The sequence below is a fragment of the Mesocricetus auratus genome, unplaced genomic scaffold (genome assembly GCF_017639785.1).
Source record: "Mesocricetus auratus isolate SY011 unplaced genomic scaffold, BCM_Maur_2.0 Super-Scaffold_100004, whole genome shotgun sequence".
In the NCBI taxonomy this organism is placed as follows: Eukaryota; Metazoa; Chordata; class Mammalia; order Rodentia; family Cricetidae; genus Mesocricetus; species Mesocricetus auratus.
The window spans coordinates 3,895,691-3,914,343 of NW_024429189.1; the positions used below are offsets into that span (position 1 = coordinate 3,895,691).

The following is an 18,653-nucleotide window of genomic DNA, read 5'->3' on the forward strand; positions in this document are numbered from 1 at the left end:
AGAATTGTGGGAAGAAATGGCTGCTGGAGAAGTTTCCAGAAAGAACCTTCTAGAGAAGTCAGACGGCGAAACCTGGAAAGCAAAGAGTTAAATCTCTTCTATTTCGAAACGGATAAAAATCCCGTTTGGCTTGCAAGGAGAGACAGAGAAGCTGAGGCCAGCGCCCCCCCCAGCCCCCACCCCTGTCATTATACCCTTAAGAAGCAAAGAGGAGGAAAAGTCCCCATTGGCCACCCTCTGCCTTGCTGCCCTAGCTGGTCTTCATTAAGGAAGACAGGTCCAATTTCCCCACCGTGAGCACAGCTAACAGCCAGGAAACCCTGGGGCTGGGAAAACACAGCCCTCAGACCATTAACAACTTGTGGTCAACAAAAATCCCTGGCTTCTGGCAGCTGCTCTCCCTCAAATCAAATTCCACGGCAGGAGAAAACAGCTCACCAGAAATGCGGGGCTGTGAGTGCATTGCAACCTGCTGTTCTGACCAAGCTGCCAGTCATCAGCTGCAGGGCGAGACCTCCCCCCTCCCCCCCCCGTGCATGGCAAGAGAAAGACAAAAGGCAAAACTGGACTCTGCAGCCTGTATTCAATTGGGTCTGAAAATTGGGGCCTGTTTTCATTCTCAACCCAAATTGGTAACCATTACAGAATTCTTGCTATGGACCACCATGCACACATACAGACATTCTATCGTTATCCCCACTTTGCAGATGGGAAAATTGAGTCTCAGCTATGGGAAAAACCCAGCCAAGACCTCTGAGCTGGGTCTAGTTCCCTGAGCTTCAGTGGTACCTTCCCACACAATCTGGAGAAACAGTACTGGCTGCTCCATTCCAGGATCTGTTTGGGGATCCTATGTTTTAAGACGGCGCAAGGCTGAGGAGCCAGCCCGATCAGTAAGGCGCAAGGCTGAGGAGCCAGCCCGATCAGTAAAGCGTTCGTCACACAAGTGTCAGGACCTGAGTTTAAGCCCCAGAGCTGAGCATGGTGGTACATGCCTGCCATACTGGCTCTGGGGATGCGGAAACAGAAGAACTCCTGGAGTTCCGTGACCATCCAATCCCGCCAAGTCAGTGAGCTCCAGGCTCAGTGAGGGACCTTGCCTCGAAAACCAGGTGGAAAGTGACTGAGGAAGACAGCTGACATTGACTGCCGGCCTCTCGCGCACACACATGTGCAAATGTGCACAAGCATGAACATGAGTGCATGACATGCATAAAACACACACACACACACACACACGCACGCACGCACGCACGCACGCACGCACTTTTTAAAGATGCAAAGCTTTTCCAGAAACTTGATGATAAAAGGCACCATGCAGAAATGACAAGTTTTTGCCACAGCCTGACACCACCAGCAGGCAGCGGACTCAGCCAGACCTGATGTTTTGCTCTGCCCTGGGATACTGGGATGTCCTTGCATGCCTGCCCTTTAGAATTTGGTCACCAGAGACTGTACAGCAGAAGTCACCTGGCCCCACTAGCTAAGAGTTCTCTCTCCAGCTCCTGAGGAACCCCCTCTCATTCACACTCTCCAGGGCAGCCGGCAACTCAGGCTTTGCCAAGACCCTCCCACAGGGTCACCAGTAAAAGTGGTACTTGACCCTTGGGCCAGCTGTCAGCACCAGCTCCCTAGAGGAGGGCCAGCAGGCACCTCTGTCTAGCCAAAGACACTCGGCCACCCTCCAGTTCATCCCAGATCCCTGGGCAAGCCCGGTCAGAGGCATGCCATGAGGGCAGTTCCACAGTTTGCACGATTTGGCACGGTCTGCACAACACATCTTCCTGTCCCACCCGGCAGAAGCCCCAGGTTAAAGTGTCCTAAAAACCAGCCTTAGGAAGGCAGCTGAGTCAGGCAGACACATCAACACGCTGCTCTCATCTTCTCCTAGAGGGCCACTCCATTCCCCCAGACACAGCTGGCTGTTCTAGAATCTCCTCGACTATTCACTGCAGGTCTTCACCCTCGCTGACTCTGGGGTAACTTCCACACTCATCCGGCACTCCTTAGCACACTCAACGACACGCCACTTTTGTCACAGATCTGTGCAGTAGTCACACTGTGAATCCACTGGCAGAGCACTTAGGGTCCACTTGGCATTGCATCCAATTCGCTTGGCCCTGAGTCACCGAAAGGACATGGCCCTAGAACCCACTGCAGCTGTGAGGCCATCAGCGAGCCTCAGTCAGACACAACAGGCGAGTGCACCTGTTGGTGACCCAACACGTGAGTGAATGACATCCACAAGGTGTTTGGGGATCTAGGAGAGCACTGCCCCATCCTGTACCACCCAACCCCTGAAGTGGGAATACCTGAGAGCCAAGATAGCCCTCAGAGACCATTTTCCAGGTGATTATCAAACTCCCTAGCCAGGGAGCCCTGTCCCCCCAAACTTTCCACAAAGTCTAGGGTATGTCAGAGAAAAAAAAAACTGGGCCAAGTGTCCCAGCCCAAGGGCTCAGGCTCCAGATGCTTGTGGGACACAGACCTCAGTGATGGTGACAGGGGCTGTCTCAGTTCACCTGGCTTTGGGTGGCCTCTGGGACCACCAGACACTTGCACAGGCTCTCAGCCTTCTTCCTGAAGCAGGACAATTCCCAGCATCCTTCGATGCCCAACACGAATCAAGAGGACTCTGTGGACTACAGTGCAGGCCCCAGCCCCTGCTCTGCGGGGCTTCCTGTTCCTGTCTCTTCGGTGTTTCCCAGGAAGCAGGCTCTGTTGAACCAGGCTGGAACATCACTGACTTAGCGTGCGCACACACTGAGTCAGCAGGTTCCCTCCTGACAGTCCCGCTATGTAGCCCAGCTCTGGCCTGCAAGCCCATTCAGAATTTGTCCCTTGCCCATCAGAAGGTGCCAATCAGAGCAAGCATGTTGTGTCCTGTGTCCGCCCCAACCTGGCAGCCAGGAGAGACGTAGTGGGTTGTTTGGAAAAGGGCAGTCACTACCATCCCTGCAAGGTTCTCTTATGACAGCCAGTCTGGTCTCTCTACCCACCGGCCACCGCATCCTATGGGAAGCCATAGAGTCAAACTGGTCCCTAACAGAGGAGATGGATCTCCCACAGTAGACATAGCATCCCTACATGAGGACGCCACCACTTGCCCCCAAGTGTCCCAAGTGGGATAGGGGGATGCCTATCCCAGGCCTACCTCAAATATTTCGTCATCCAGAATCCGAGAGCCGAACATGATGATGCCATTGACATCTATTATGGGGTGGTCACTGCGGTTGAGGAACTTCATAACCTTCTTTTTACAGTCGAGAATCAAGGTGACATTTTTCCTGTAGACACTGATAGCAATTCGGTGCCACCTGCAAAACCACAGATATTTAGCGGGGAAACGGGTACATACTGCAGAAGACCACTGTGCAGCCTCTGAGTGACAGATTTGGGCACAAGTCTGGGCAATATCACATGAGAATCTTACTGTCACTTAGAGAATCTCTAGGAGTCGAGAAGGGATCACCCCCTGGCTTCAGAACTATTGCTCAAAGGCTACAGTAGGCTTCTTTCCCATTGTAACTACAGCATCCGTAGGCAACAAGAAATTAATGCCTATAAACCAGGCAGCATGTGTCCTAGTTCAGAGCTGTCTCTGTTTAACTCCTCTTTGAGTATGACTGGGAAGGTTTCTCTGGGTGTCTAAGAGCTCTCCTCTGTGAAGTGTGATGTCAGCCCCATTCCTGCAGTGAAGGGGGCCAGACTCAGGAAAGAGCGCTCGAAATGCAAGCACTCCTTGGGGACAGATGTAAAACACAAGAGACCTGTACTTCTCTCTAGTCTACTCAGACCCCCAACCAGATGTCTCTTCCTGAGATGCAAACCCCCGTGAGCTCCTGGGGTGCCCGGGGAAGGTTTGCGATTGATGGATTCAGCCATAGGAAGGAGTCACAGCAGGGCTGCAGTCACAGTAACGTTACCCCGAGAGCCCAAGTCTTTCCGCAGGATAGGAACCTCCTGGCAACTGCGGGGTGGATGGGATAGATTGACCGAGTCCTGCCAGAAAACCCCGAAGCCATGGCCCGAAGTCCCCAAGGTTACCTTTTGGGTGATCAGCATTTAGGGTGCCCTTGCGGAATATTGGGGATAGGCCTTTGTTTTCATTCACAGAGACAGACTGTCAAATCCAGAAAAGGTTAAGTCTCTTTGGGAACAGGCAGGCATGGCCACATAATCTCCTCTGTCCCTTTTGATCTAAGGCCAGCGTGGGATGCACTCATTCTACAGGGAAACAGGCCTAGGGACCAACAAAGGTTCCAGGGAACCTAGGCCTTGGGACTCCAGGTCCAGTGCTCTGTCTCCCCCAGTCCCCTGCAGTGGGCATCATATGCCGACTACTACCTGGCTAGCTAGTGCCACAGGCTGTCTGCCCAGAAGCTCCACTCCCTCCCTCAACAGGATACTTACTTGCCATCAGACAAGTTGATGCCAGGGAAGAGTGGATACTCCTCAGGCCCGGGCTTCCCTGTGTGGTCCTCATAGAGGAAGACGGGGGAGCGGCCCAGCTCCAGCCCCACCTGCTGGATGCCCTGCTCATTGTAAACAGAGACCAGGAAGGCCTGGCTGCCTTTCTTGGCTTTCACGGTAGTCAGGATGGAGAAGTCCTCAGGAAAATCGGATTCTGGAACAGAGGACAGGGTGAGGAGGCCTTAGGAGAGCCCCAATCCTGGCCAGCCACGGCGAGCGGCAGTTAGGCCAGCTTAGAGATCTGGCAAAGCCCAGCCATATGCGGTGCCACTCTGCAGCTCACCTGCCCCGAGATGAAGCTTCTACAGCCTCCTCTACCACCAGGGATCAAGTTGCCAAGTCAAGGCATACCTCGAACGCAAGCTTCTCCAGCAAACCCCAGTGGCCGTTCCAGCTAGCAGCCTGCAACGCCCTCTCCTTGGCTCCATCCTACACCTCCACGTATCTGCTTACAAGTCTCACTCAGAACCCACTCGACTGAGAGCTGCCTTCAGCAGAGGCAGCTTCTGAAGCATCTTCATGTCTTCCGTCGCATGAAAGCCTAGGCACAGCGTGTCTCATCCAGTGTCAAATCAAAAGGGGTCAGCGTTGTGGAGGAGAGGGGAGTGAGAGGCTGGTGAAGACATAGGTGCACTGTCTTCTTTGTAGAGGGCTGGGAGTCTGAGGTATGGGCTGGGTCAGGGCAGGAGTGTCTGGGTATCCCCACTACTCCATTAGAGTTGGAACAAGGTCAACCGGTTGGCCCAGAAGACCACTGCTAGTCACTGCTAGGTTACACAGTTCCCATGCAAAGCTATCCAAGGGTGCCCTCTGCTGACAGACCTACATGCTGCAGGTACTGTGCTGCCTGGTTGGCGGTGGGGGGGGGGGTAAGATGTCCTAGGACCTGGAATCCTAGGGACACTTGACTGCCATTCTTCCAATGTAGGACACAGGCAGACAAAGAGTGCAGAGGCTGTGACATCTCTTGGCAGGGACACTATTCAGGCCCCAGGGGTGACATGGGGGCATGGTGGGATAGGAAGCTAGCAGAAAAACCACTCCACGGAGTCATGACCTATGTCATTAAGGGGCCCCCAGACTCTAACATGGAAGAGTCACATGCCTTAGCCCAAGTCAGGTACCTCTGTAAAGAGGCTGGGTGTGCAGGGAGCTGCTTGGGAGGAGACAGGTGACACCTCACCACTGCCTTGCTGTCCTGGGCGTCACCCTGCGCCCGCCACTATTCGGGGATATGAAGGAAGATGGGGGTCTTGGGCCTAGCTGGCGCTGGTAGACAGGGGCTGGCATGACTGCCCAGTGGAGGCCCCTACAACTGAAGAGCAGCTAGCCATGCCAGTGGCGGGCCTTGTCGCTGTAGGAAGTGGACACCAGAGCAGTTCTGGAGGTCACTGTCTGCACTTGGGGTAGACCGTGCAATCATTATCCCACCTCTGTGCCCACCCTGACTCTGTCCCTTGCAGTCATTGAAGAATGAGAAGAGGGGACATGAGAGAGTCCTTTTTCTCCATCATGGTCTACGGCTGAGGACAGCCAGCTCGTCTCTTCCAGCTTATTAAAATGCTCTTTCTCAATGTTTAAAATCACTATGGTAACAAATTTTCTCAGCTCAGACAAAACTTGAAAAAGATAAATTATGTTGAACATTAATCTTTCTCCTGGCAAAATAACAAGGGATTTATAGTCACTTTAAGACGGTCCCTTCTCAACTGTGACAGCAGCCGGCCGCTGACACTGTACTCCAAGCTTCCGGACAGTCTGGGAGAAGTGCATCCGCTGTCTGGTGCTCCCTAATTCATCTCACTCGGAAAAGCCACCACTGAGAGGTAAGCACAGTGGAGGGCCAGCTGCTTCCCTCATGGTAGGTACACCCTCTCTCCCTCCACTGACGCCTGTCCATGGCAGGAATACAGCAGGAGACTAATAAGTGCAGTTGCCATGGCATTGACTCAGTCTAAGTCAATGGTTACGGGCAGGGTAATGGATCACTTGCCTTGGTGAGGTAAACGATAATTATGACAATCCCTCTAACATGGGCCAGGCTCCAGGGAGAACTCAAGGGACAAACACGGTCCCCGCTCCCAGGGAGTGACATTTCCACAAGGGACAGAAGCAATACATAAGCTATTTGGATAACAGACAATGTGCAGTGGCTGGGGGTGTGGGTGACCAAAGAGACAGGTGGGACATCACTGCAGGGTGTGGAGAGCGTCACAGACAGGGAGCCAGCAGGCATTTCAGTGGCCCTTGGTAGGGGGACCATGGCTTCCCTTCTAACTGCTCCCCCCACCTCCACATGGAGCTATTCATTGGCCCTGGGGAAGATGATGGGTATGAAGAACAGCTGTCATCTACTCCTGCCTGCAGGAGGGGTCATTCTGGGGTCACCCAGCCTGTCCCTCAGGCCCTCAAGTGAGGACACAGCACCTGCAGCTGGCCTGTCACCATGAGATTCCTGGGACCTAACAGGGAGTGAGGGGAAGTGCCTCCAACACCAAGTAGATGCCAAAGGTGGGCCATCTACCCAAAGCCTGGGGTGTGTAAAGGATGGGGCGTCTTTTAACCAGGGGCCCTGCATCCCACTCCTTGGGGTGCAAGGGACAAGATATCCCTAAACTGGAGGATTCTGTATCCCACTCTACGCGGGGACAAGAGGCAGGCCATCCCTCAACCAAAGGACTTCACACATTGATGGGGTTATAAGGCAAAGGCCATCCTGTATGACGGAGGAAGAGTAATCCCACTGTAGGAAGGGGGTACTAACCTAAGAGATCCTGCATCTCATTATATAGGAAATGGGGTGAAGCAGCCCTCAACCAGGGAATCCCACATACTACTACATGGGTGGGATGGGCACAGCCTCTTAGAACATATGCAGTTTCGCTCGCTAAATGAACACAGTGTCTCTGGCCCGATGCTGTATTCTCACACTGCCCTAGGTCCTTCTGTCACATGGGGCCTGATAGGGCAGCCAGCACCCTGCCCTCCACCCATGACCATAGTCCAGAGCCTGCGCTCCAAGAAGTGGTTCATCCTGTGGTCAACAGAGGACTGGTCGGACCCACATCCTCTGCCAGCGAGGATGGGAGAGGAAACAGCGGCAGCCGGCTGCTCTGCGGGGCTGAGGCTACTTCTAGAGCCTGCTGGAGACTTAGGCTTCTGGAGTAAAGATGGAGCCCTGGCAAGGGGCGATGAGGAGAAGGCTTCCAGGCCAACCACCAGGCCTGGAGTCCTGAGTTAGCCAGACATCTTGGATACCTCCTCACAGTAGGGCGCTAAAGATAGCAAAGGGAAAACCTCAGTGCCCAGCACAAGGACAGTGGGAACTGAGCTGCTGCGCCCAAGGTGACACCAGGAGTCCTGCCATCATGTTACTTAGGAGCTGGTGCTGGCTGGGTAGACGCAGGGACAGTAAAGCTTGGCTGTATACACGGAGGATCCATGGCCACCTTCACGCAGTAGTTTCTTTTTGATACAGCACCCGCCCTGTGGGAGAGAATGGTGAGACCCTACTCCGTGGACAAGCATGCCCAGCCATCTAGAAACCCAGATGTGCACGGGCTATGACTGGAAAAGCAGCCCACTACAGTAAGACTGTCATGGAGTTCAGCCACTAACCATGGGCTTCACTGGACACTGAGGTGATTACAGACATGTGTTTGTGCCCTGCTCAATCCAGCCTTGCTGCAGTTGCCTGGGGCCCTACGGCTTCTAGTGCAGCTCCTGCCACAGCCAGCCAGCCTCCCCACCCTGGTGCAGCCAAGCAGCCCGGCACTCTGGAGGGAGGCATGTGGTAACACGGAGTCACTCTCGTTCTTCCCTAGGCCGCTGCAGTGGCTGGCATGTCACCGTGAAAGTCCTACGGAAGCCATCCCACAAGGCCTGACCCGTTTCCTGAGCACTTGTCAATCAGAAAGCCTGCAGTGCCTTCCAGGGTTTCCCAGGATTAACCACCTGCTCTGAGATATGCAGCCTGGTACACCAGATGATGTATAATGCTGTCCCTTGACCAGCTTTCCCAGACTGGCCTGTGGGACCAGAGGACGCCACAGGCATTCCTCTGCAGGTACTCTGAAGCCACCTGGGCTCCACTGGCCATTGACACTCACTGCCTGGCCCAGTGTCATGCCCTCTTAGAGCAACACTGAGTGTCTAATCAAGTTACCAAATTGAGGGCAGGAGAAAAAAAACAAAACAAAACCCTCCCAGGACTGGGGCTGGGACTCAGCTGGCAGAGTGTTCTCCTGGTACATGCCTGAAATCTTGGGGCTAGAAAGATGGGTGCAAGAGAATCATAAGTTCAAGGACAACCCTGGCTGCAAAACAAAATTTGAGACTAGCCTAGAATACCTGACATCCTGCCGATAAATGAATAAAATGATGAATAAAATAAACCCCAGGGATGTGGTAAAAGTCTGTGATCCCCACACAGGGGAGTCTAAGGCGAGAGGATAAGATCTCAGAACAGGCTAAAGCCAGGCACAGTGGCACACGCCTATAATCCCAGCGCTTGGGAGGTGGAGGCGGGAAGACCAGGAGTTCAAGGTCTCCTTAGCTGTTTGGCAAGTTCAAGGCCAGTCTGAGCCTATGTGGACTCGTCTCAAAAACAAAATAACTGCAACAAATTAATCAACAACCACAAAAATATCCCCTATCATATGGTTCAGGAATCCATTCCATTTCCTGGGCTCAGTGACCTGATCCTGCAAGAGTTCTACTATAAGCTAGCCAAGGAGGAACAGAGTGACAGACAGGAATTCTAGCAACCTGTTCTCCTAGCTCTCTTGCCTTGGGTGACAGTGGTAAGAGAAACTATTATCTGCAGGCTATCTAAAGGAAGCCCTTTTGTTTTCCACAGCCATTCCCATAGCAGCATCATACCCCGATGTCCCTGGCCAGCCTCTTTCAGCCTTTCCCTGGGCCTAGGCCTCGATGCCTACAATTCAGGAGGCAAGATACCCAGTTCTAACTCTTGGGCCACAATGCAGAAAAAAAAATACAACTCTCTGGGAAAAGATAAGACTGGGGGTTCTCAAGGTGACTGACCTGCCCCCAAAATGCATGCTCTCTCCAAAAATAAGGCACAGTATCCCTGCAGCATCCCACGAGGAAGGGTCATGATGGGACCTCTACATTTACAGATGCCAAGCATTCTCTAAACTGGACATCTGTGACCCAGGGTGGTTCTGCACCAAAGGCATGCTCCTTGGAGACCCCAGTCTGCTTCCCCTGTAGTTGCAAGGGATGTGCATGATACATGATGGCCATCCATCCAAAATGACACCTCACTTCTCCCACAGACACAAACTTTTAAAATCGCAATGACTTCAGATAGACATCTGAAGGTGGGGGACTAACCCAGACAGCAGAAGATCAGAGGAAGTGACAACACAACCGGTCAGAGCATCCTTCCGGGATACAGCGGAGATATGGGGTTCACCAGAACAACACAGCTTGCTAAAAACTGCCTGATTCTGGTCCATTGTTAGGGGAATCATGTCCAGACCACCAAAAGATTGAACGAAGACTTCTAATCGCAGAAGGGGAGTGTCCTTTGCCTAACTCGCCTCTTACTCGGATCAGCAGAATCAGGGCACGTCAGGCTGAGCCAGCAGGCCCTCCTGAGTCAGGGAAAGAGGAATCCATCACATGCCCATCACAGAACAATCCCAGAGCATTTAATCAATGCCAGCAAGTGTGGAGGATAGCAGCTAACTACCCAAGTGGGTGAATAATCTAGACACCTACCTCCATCCAAAATGGCTCCCTCTGGATGTGTAATTAAAAGCAGGGGTCTGGCACCTGGCAGCAGATTCTCATTAGGAATCTCTCATGATAGCTGCCAGCCAGGATGCTGGACTTGTGTCTCTTAATGTCACTGGCCCCAATTAGTGCCGTGTTCCCCACTGCAAGCACTTCCTTTCCCATGACCTGAGGTTTCTCTCCACCTCACCCCTGGGGGGCATGGCCTCCTTTCTGCCCTTTGTCATCATGGTCCGTCACTGGTGGAAACGCGCCTGCTTGGACCCCTCAGGGCACAGATGGGGCCTTTCTCAAACACACAAGAGGCACATGAGTGGTAGGTTTCACTATGAGGAGGACTCCCAGAAAGCACACCCGTGGCTCTGCTACAAATAAAGACTCCAGCGTCTCCTCTGCTCCCTGGAGTCCCCAGCATTGCCTCCACCACCCAGAACAGGGGTGCCACTTACCAGGGTACAGCTGCTTGGTGGGCATGCTGAGTTGTGCATCTTTAGAGACTCGGTAGGCAACGTCCGGCCCTCTGGAAGACCGTCGAGTGGCACAGAAACCCGTGGTTTTCGTTACCCCTGAGGGCAAATTGTGAAAATCTAGCATCTCCAGAAGATCTGTTGGCTGAGCTGCAAAGACAAAGAAGCTGTGTCAGTCCCAGGTGGACACAACTGTGGGACACCCCAAAAGAGACAACTGAAGCCAGCCCTCACCCCTCCCCTCACACCCCCACCTCCAACAAACCTCTGGTGTTCAGAAGAGGCTGGGGGCCTGCTCAGGACCAGTGGTCCTATCTACGTTCCTGCCATCAGTTGCCCAGGGTCAGAGTCTGGCCTCATCTACATCCTTGCATTACAACCTGCAGGGACTTCTTAACTCCAAATCCTCAATTGGCCTGAGCCACACAAGCTCCACTTGTCTCTCCACTGTCACCGGTGTCATTTTGTCTGTCCCCCGTGTTCAGACAACAGTTCACAGCAAATATCCACATTCTATCTGCCTTCAAAAGACCTAGGCCTAAATGCCCAGGACAGGAGAATGCTTGCAGGGACCTCAGAACCCTTTCAGAAGACTTCTGACTCTCCATCCTTTGCGGGCCACTCAGAGAAAGGCAGACTTGACCCTCTAACCTCTGAACTACAGGTGGTTGCTCAAGAGCCCATGGGTCACCCCTGCAATGATTAGCTTTAATTGTCAACTTGACTGTGTAAGAGTGTTTCAGTGAGGAGCTGTTTATATTGGCTTGTCCTGTGGGCGCGTCCATAGGGGATGAATTTAAATTAAGTGATATGGGAAGTCCCAGCCCACTGTGGGTGGCACCATTCCCTAGGTCCTGAAGTGAAGGAGTAAAGAAGTCAGGCTGAACACAATCAAGCAGGTAAGTTTGTGTGCATTCATTTCTCTCTGCTCTTGACTGTGGATGGGATGTGACCAGCTGTTTGAAGACCCTGCCTTGACTTCCTTAAAATGGTGAACTGTAACCTAGAATTCTAAGCTGAAATAAATTCCTTTCTCCCCTAGTTTCTTATCAGAGTATTTTGTCATAGCTACAGAAATGGAGTTGGAACATCCCCAAACACAAAGCATGCCCCTCATCAGAGCCCCCTTTCTCCCATTCAGAGACCTTTGAGTCGACACATGACCGCCCCAGACTACTTGGTTTCCTGGTTACTGATGCTCAGCTTGAATTACAACAAATAGGAAGCTCTTGGATATCCAGCAGAAAATAAAATCCAAAGTGGTGCCACAAGGGTGTGAAACCTCCTGTCGCATGCCAGGCTGGACCAGTGTTGCTCCAGCCTGTGGTTTTCCTCTGGGGAAAGGATTCTGCTATTTGACTGTATATGGGCGGCACGCACAGAGAGGCAAACCCCTGCCATGCTAAGTGGGCACCTTGATCCAGCTACGCCTGAAGGGCATCTATACATGCCCATGTGTTCACTCTGTGTGTGCCCATCTGTATAACACCACATGCCATGCTGAAAACTCAGCACCCATATCTGAAGGCTGCAGGAGCCTGAAATTGGCCTATCCTGTGACTGCCCCTCCCAAATTCGAGTCACCAACTTCCCACATTTCTAGGAGGACAGTCAGGGTATTTTTAAGAAGACAGTAGGAAAAGATTATCATCCAGCAGCATCCATCAAATCTAGAGACTGACTCGTGACCTTGTGCTCCAAAGATACCTAAGGGGCCAGGTCTTCCTTCAACAGTTACTCCAGAGAAGCGTTCCCCACCTCTACAGGAACTGACTATGAAGGACAGCAGTGTGGACAGCCAGCCCGCTATTGACCCAGGCTGGCCTCCATCCATTTCAGAATCCTAGGCAGCTCTTAGCCGCTATCCAGTGCCTAATCCCACACAAGGTGTCAGTCACTAGTGTATCTGTGGCACCTCCCAGGTACTCTATATGGTGACAAAGTCGTCACTGGGCCCTTGTCCAGTGAACATCGGAGGCCATGCTGAGCCTGCTGGCAAGGTTGTGTGGCACAGTCCCAGCCCTGGACACAGCCATGGGAAGATGGCTGTGCCAACTGCCAGCACACCTGGCCAGAATGACACAGCACCGTACCTTGTGTCATTTTGGAAACTCAGCTCCAAGGCTGGCAGTGGCCGAGGGGAGAGATGGAGATCCCAGCAGGATTTCCTGGACCTTCACCATAGCATCCATACTATGATGCTCTTCCCAGACCAGACCAGAGCCTGGTTTCCCCATTGTCAAAGCAGAGAGTAGTTTAGCAGGTGCCCGCCTGGGGATGTTTATAGATCTGTATTGCAACAAGTTTAAAAGGCCACCAGACCTTTCCTAGGCCCAATGCCACCCTTCCTGCTGGCCAGGGCCTTTCTGTGCCAAAGAGCAAGATATATTTAGTCTTAAACAAGGTGTGGGGAGAATGGGAGTAGTGTCCAGCACACAGGCTTCTGGAAAATTCTCCCTCCCACATTGGATGCTTATCTGCCCTTCAAACCAATACCATACCCAGGTTGAGCGCCTCCACTCTGAAGTAGCAGGGGCCATTGGAACAAATGGGTGTGCTAAGAATGCAGGGTCACCCCTTTCTCCAAGGGAGGATAAACCCAACTGAGGTCAATTAGAGAGGTCACAGGAGCCATCTGGAACCTACCAGGGACAGTCTCCAGAACTCCAAAGCTCAAGTACAGGGCCTCTGGGAGGAAAATGCTATTCTTGGTGCCTTCAGGACTCCTCTGAGTCCCAAAACTCAGGTAGGATACATGTGGTATTACATCTGTGGCACTTGCTCTCAACAAGAGGCCTGTTCTTCTAACGTAAGTCACCTGAGTGAGCCTAAAGAATCCTGGAACCCACTACCCACTGCAAATGAGACCACCTCAATCCTGAGCACACTATGCATTACAAATGAGACCACCTCAATCCTGAGACCCACTACCCCACTGCAGATGAGACCGCCTCAATCCTGAGCACACTACGCATTACAAATGAGACCACCTCAATCCTGAGACGCACTACCCACTGCAGCAATTGTTTTGCGTGCAAGAACCCCATTGCTCTTTCAAGGCTGTTCCACCTGTGATCAGTTCCAACTCCAGAGAGAGGGCTGTCCTCTTCAGCTAGACCAAACCTCCTCCATGAGAGTCCTTCTTCACAGCATGGGAGACTAAAACTACATTTCCCAGATGCTTTTGCAGTAAGAATTATTGCAGCAAGCCAGAACCTACCAGTCAAAAATTATCCTAAAGTGGAACAGGAGTTCGCAGTAGCCTTCTTGACCTGCCTGAGGGCCATGTCTATGAGACAGACAGAGCACTAAGACCCCTGTGTTTGGGCCTGGTGCCCAGCCTGAGAGGATTCGATACTACTGCAGCAGTAGTCATCTGGAACCTACCAGGGACAGTCCCCAGAACTCCATAGCTCAAGTACAGGGCCTCTGTATGTTACCTCAAACTTCTGAGTCCAGCAGATCTGCTCTCCAGACAGCTTGCCTTCCCCCTGACAGCCTGCTACTCAGCTATGCATATGTCACACTTGCCTTCCAGGAACATACAGGAGGGGCGGGGTCTGACCTCAATCTGCATCACAGCAGCACACAGGTACCCAGCCCCTAGGAGACAGGAGCCCTGCTGTCACTTTTAGACATAGAAAGGAGCAGGTGTTGGCCCATCCCTCAGCGGACAGAGAGACCCAAGAGGCTGGACTCGGCCTCTCATGTGTGTATGTGTGTTCATGGTCAGTCCAGGCACTTTCTACTAACACTCCAGCATCCCCATGCCATTTTAATGCTGATGGAACCAGGTGTGATATCCGTAGACTGGAAAGTGAATGCAAGCGAGCTTAGTTCTAAGATAAAAGGGGGGTAACTGGGGAAGCAGTTGGAAACATGTAGCTGAGTTCCAGATACTCAACACAACACACAAAGGGAGCCATGCCACCAAGGGGCTCAGATGAAGGAGATAGGATAGACAAAAGGATGGATGGATGGATGGATGGATGGATGGATGGATGGATGGATGGATGATGGGCAGATGACTGGTTAGTGGAGTAGAAGAGTGTATGAATTAATGGATTAGTGGCTAACTGGAGAGATGGATGGGTAAATGGTAGGTAGATGGGTAGATGGATGGATGGATTGATGGGTGGATGGGTGAGTGGATGGGTGGTGGGTTAAGTTTTCTTGGGAAGATATGAACAAACATCAGTTCACCCTAGATAAAGCAACAATGACAGACCAAAGAAAGTTTTCCACCCATGTCTAGCTTGGCAAGCCAATGAGTTTAACTTAGGTCTTACAGGAGCATGGGCAAACTAGAGGTGGTTATACTGACAAGAAAGAGACATGTCCCCACACAGCAATAGTTAATCACTTATATCTCAGGGAGAAGCAAGGCTTTGTACATTGCCATATGAGCCATTTACGGACATCTAGGACATCTGTGAGCCCTCTCTCCCATATAGAAAGGATGTTAGCAGACTCAATTTTATGAATCTCATGTGGATAATTATAGCTTCTCTGATTTCAAGACAGCAATATCCATGTCATGCTAGGAGGACAGCATTCATCAATGGTTAGGTGAATGAACAGACCAATGGACTGATGGATGATGGGTGAGTGGGTGGGTAGAAGGGTGGGTGGATGCATGATAAATGGATATGGATGAGTGAACAGACCAATGGATGGATAATGAATAGATATGGGTGGTAAGTGGGGTAAGTGGGTAGATTGGTAGATATAGATTATAGATAGATTTTTGGATGATGAGAATTGGATGACTAGATGGATGGATGGATGGATGAATAAGTGGGTAGGTGGGTGAATGGGTGGGTATAGATTATGAATTGATAGACGATGAATGTATGATGGATGGGTCGGTGGACAGATGGATGGATGGACAAACAGATGGATGGATGGATATTAATGTCAGGTAGGTGATGGATATTAATGGCAGGCAGGTAGACAAAAAGATAAGTGGATAGTGGGTGAGTAGATGGATGGAAGGAAGGATTAATAAATCACTCACGGAGAAAGTGAGGAATGGAATGAGGCGAACCAGGAGGCAAACGCCAAAGACAGGTCTTACAAATGGCTAATCAGTCACATGTTTCATGTCCAAGCAACACTGTCACTTCTAACCACAGGGTGTCCTTCCCCATCCCCAAGAAACATTTTGTACCACCACTAAGCACTTGGCTACTCTGTGTTCCTCCAGAGATAAGACCTGGAGAGACTGAGGTCATGTCACCCTGATGCCTCCCATCCACTCATCCACAGCTATAGGACACTGAAGCATCGTTGCATGGTCAGAGCACATGGGCTCTCCTCACCTGCTTGCTGCCCAGAGACAGACAACTAAAACTGAGTCATTGACATATGAAGCTGTGGCCCAAGACTCTGCCTACATTCCACTCAGAAGGATCAAATGAGGCAGACAGCTCATGACAAGGCCCTGGAGCAGCACTCGGCAGCCCAACACCAGGAGGCCCCAGGCCTCAAGAGCAGATGGAATGAGGTGCCTGTTTGTAGGAAGAACAGAAATTGGTGCCTAGTCATAGCTAGTAGAAACAGAAAGGGTGACAACTGTGAGGGACACCAGCCTACTCTACAGGATGGCCAGAACCACGTTAAGAAACCTAGCCCTTGGACTAGAACCCTTGGCGGAGGAACACATCCCAGTCCACAGTGCCAACACGGCAAAGGCAGCCTTCTTTCGGGAAGACCAGTGAGGACTGGGCCACCATCTGGAGCCACTCACGATGTGCCCTCAGAATAGAATCTAAAGTCCCAGTCTTCATGCTTTCTGACACCACAGTCCTGCCCACTCCACGGAGTGGAAACACTCAGAGGGGACCTTGGCCAAGCCCTGACCTCAGCACATCAACTGCCCAGCACAGCAGAAGGCTTGGGGACAACAGAGATTCACAGGGAACACCAAAGAGCTGTGAGGCCCTGAGAGGAGGGATATATGAAACGGTTTGTAGGGTTCATCTTGTATCCCACCCCATTGGGGGTGGGCACCAAAAGAAACGAGAAGGACATAGGCCTCTGTCCTGTGGTGGGCAGGGACAGAGCACAGCCAGCCCTCAGACGTGGCTGAGTAAGCGAGCCCGTGCCTTTTGCACACGGCACAAAGGGAGGGGATAAGCTCAGCTCTCCTGATCTGAGGAGAATAAAATCCTTCACCCTGGCTGCCATGTTCCATCTCCCATTAGGATCTGTTCTCAGAGCAGCTGTGAGTTGAGAAGATGTACTATGAGCCTTGGCCCTGCAGAAGGGAAGCAGTCAGAGGTCCTGAGACGTCGAACTGCTGGCCCAACAAACTTGGGTGATGCAGGCCTTTGCTCCAATTCAGAGCACACACCCTTAATAAACTGCATATTTTAAGCACTTGCCAGGTGCAGGAGGCCTCCAACCTGTCCCCTCCTGACACATGCCAGGTGTAGGAGTTCCACAGGGATTCATGTGCCCTCTGTACGTTCACAGGGAGGTCGCTGGCCCAGAATCCCAAATGCATCCTCGGCCCCAGTGGGTCATTCATTGGTGACTGGCATCTCAACAAAGGCCAGAGGGTACTGTGACTTGGAGCTATGATTTTTTACCACCTTACGGACAAGCAAGTCTCTTCCCACGCTGCTCTCATGATTCACAGCCTGCCTCAGCCACCAAGGCTCCCTCACTTCACACCTGCTGGGAGAAACTGTCACCACCATTGCCACCTTTTTCTGATTGCCGAAATGAACGAAAACGAGGAATATACAGAGACTGAGAGAGATATAGAAGGGAAAGACGGGGTTAGGGACAGAAGGTCAGGCAGAAGGGACAGAAACAGAGAAACAGTTAGGTGTTTTGTGCTGCAAGCCCTGAAGTCAACATCATCATCTTCGAGAGGAAAATGCGTGAGCCTTCCAGTGAACCACCCGGATTTAGTTCTTTAAGCTCACAGACAGAACTGTAAGAGCCAGAGGGGGTCAGCAACAAGACCTGGACTAGCAGCCTCTGTCCTAAGATAGCAAGTGAAGTTCAGAGAGGTACAGCCAGCATACCAATGCCACACAGGATGCTGGTGCTCAGCTTATCCAGCTTCTGACATGCTCGTATGCACAGGACAGCAGCCTTCACAGGCTGGGGTGGCTGGTCCTCCCACTCTCTCCCTGGCCTCTCTTTCCCTGTGGCTTCCTAGGGCGAAGAGCCCGTTTCAGTAAAAGCCGGAGAGAGAAGCCAGAAGGAATGGCGGACCAGAGATCTGCTCAGGTCCCTCCCATCACTGAGGACAGCGGCCTCATCCGAGGTCAACCAGGAGGTTGGAAAACAAACGGGGTATCTTGGAGGCCCTGGTAAAATTCTTCTCCAATGACTAAAGCTGGGGACGACAGAGGGCGTGGCCAGGGCTGCAGGCAGACAGTGTTGGTCACTTGGAGCTGGCCAGGCCTTCTTCCCTCTCCTGTTATCCCCAGGCCTCTGGCGGTTGGTGCCCTGACCACAGACCTTTTGCCAGGCCCACCGCCACCATAGACATGGGTCCCTTCACCCACCTGCAAACTCGTCGGTAACTTGTAACTTCTATTTCCTCCAGGTGAGGGGATCTCAGCCTGTCACCACAGTACCTCCCTCACCCCACTTCGTACCCCAGGAGTCCTGAGCTAGCTGGCCTATCTCCACATCACAGTCACAACCTTGTAGGGACACCCCCTGTCCCCTGCTACATGGTCCACTCACAGGATGCACAGATTTATACAACAGCCACCTTCCCCATTTAGTACCAAATTGCCACAAGACCTTTTGTACACCCAACAGACACCAAGCACAGCAGATTCAGCAGGGTGGGTCTGGGTGGGGCCAGACTCCTGGGAAACTGTCTTGTCCCCTCCATAAGGGTCTGAGGCCATGTCCCCAGCTGTGGAACCTGGATGGTCATGAGCAGCTATGGACATAAAGTAGCAGCCTGGTAGAAGCCTG

General features: G+C 52.1%; 1 protein-coding gene across 5 annotated transcripts in view; it reads right to left on the minus strand.

Moving 5' to 3' along the window:
* The window catches only part of Col5a1 (collagen type V alpha 1 chain), a 151,357-nt gene that overhangs the window by 102,438 nt on the left and 30,266 nt on the right, over positions 1-18,653 (minus strand). For all 5 annotated transcript variants that reach the window (XM_040745149.1, XM_040745148.1, XM_013124722.3 and 2 more), the window contains exons 2-4: positions 10,686-10,853; positions 4,414-4,627; positions 3,155-3,317 (exon numbers count right to left, since the gene is read on the minus strand). In XM_040745149.1, the coding sequence (XP_040601083.1) occupies positions 3,155-3,317; positions 4,414-4,627; positions 10,686-10,853 (545 nt within the window). The remainder of the gene's footprint in view (positions 1-3,154; positions 3,318-4,413; positions 4,628-10,685; positions 10,854-18,653) is intronic.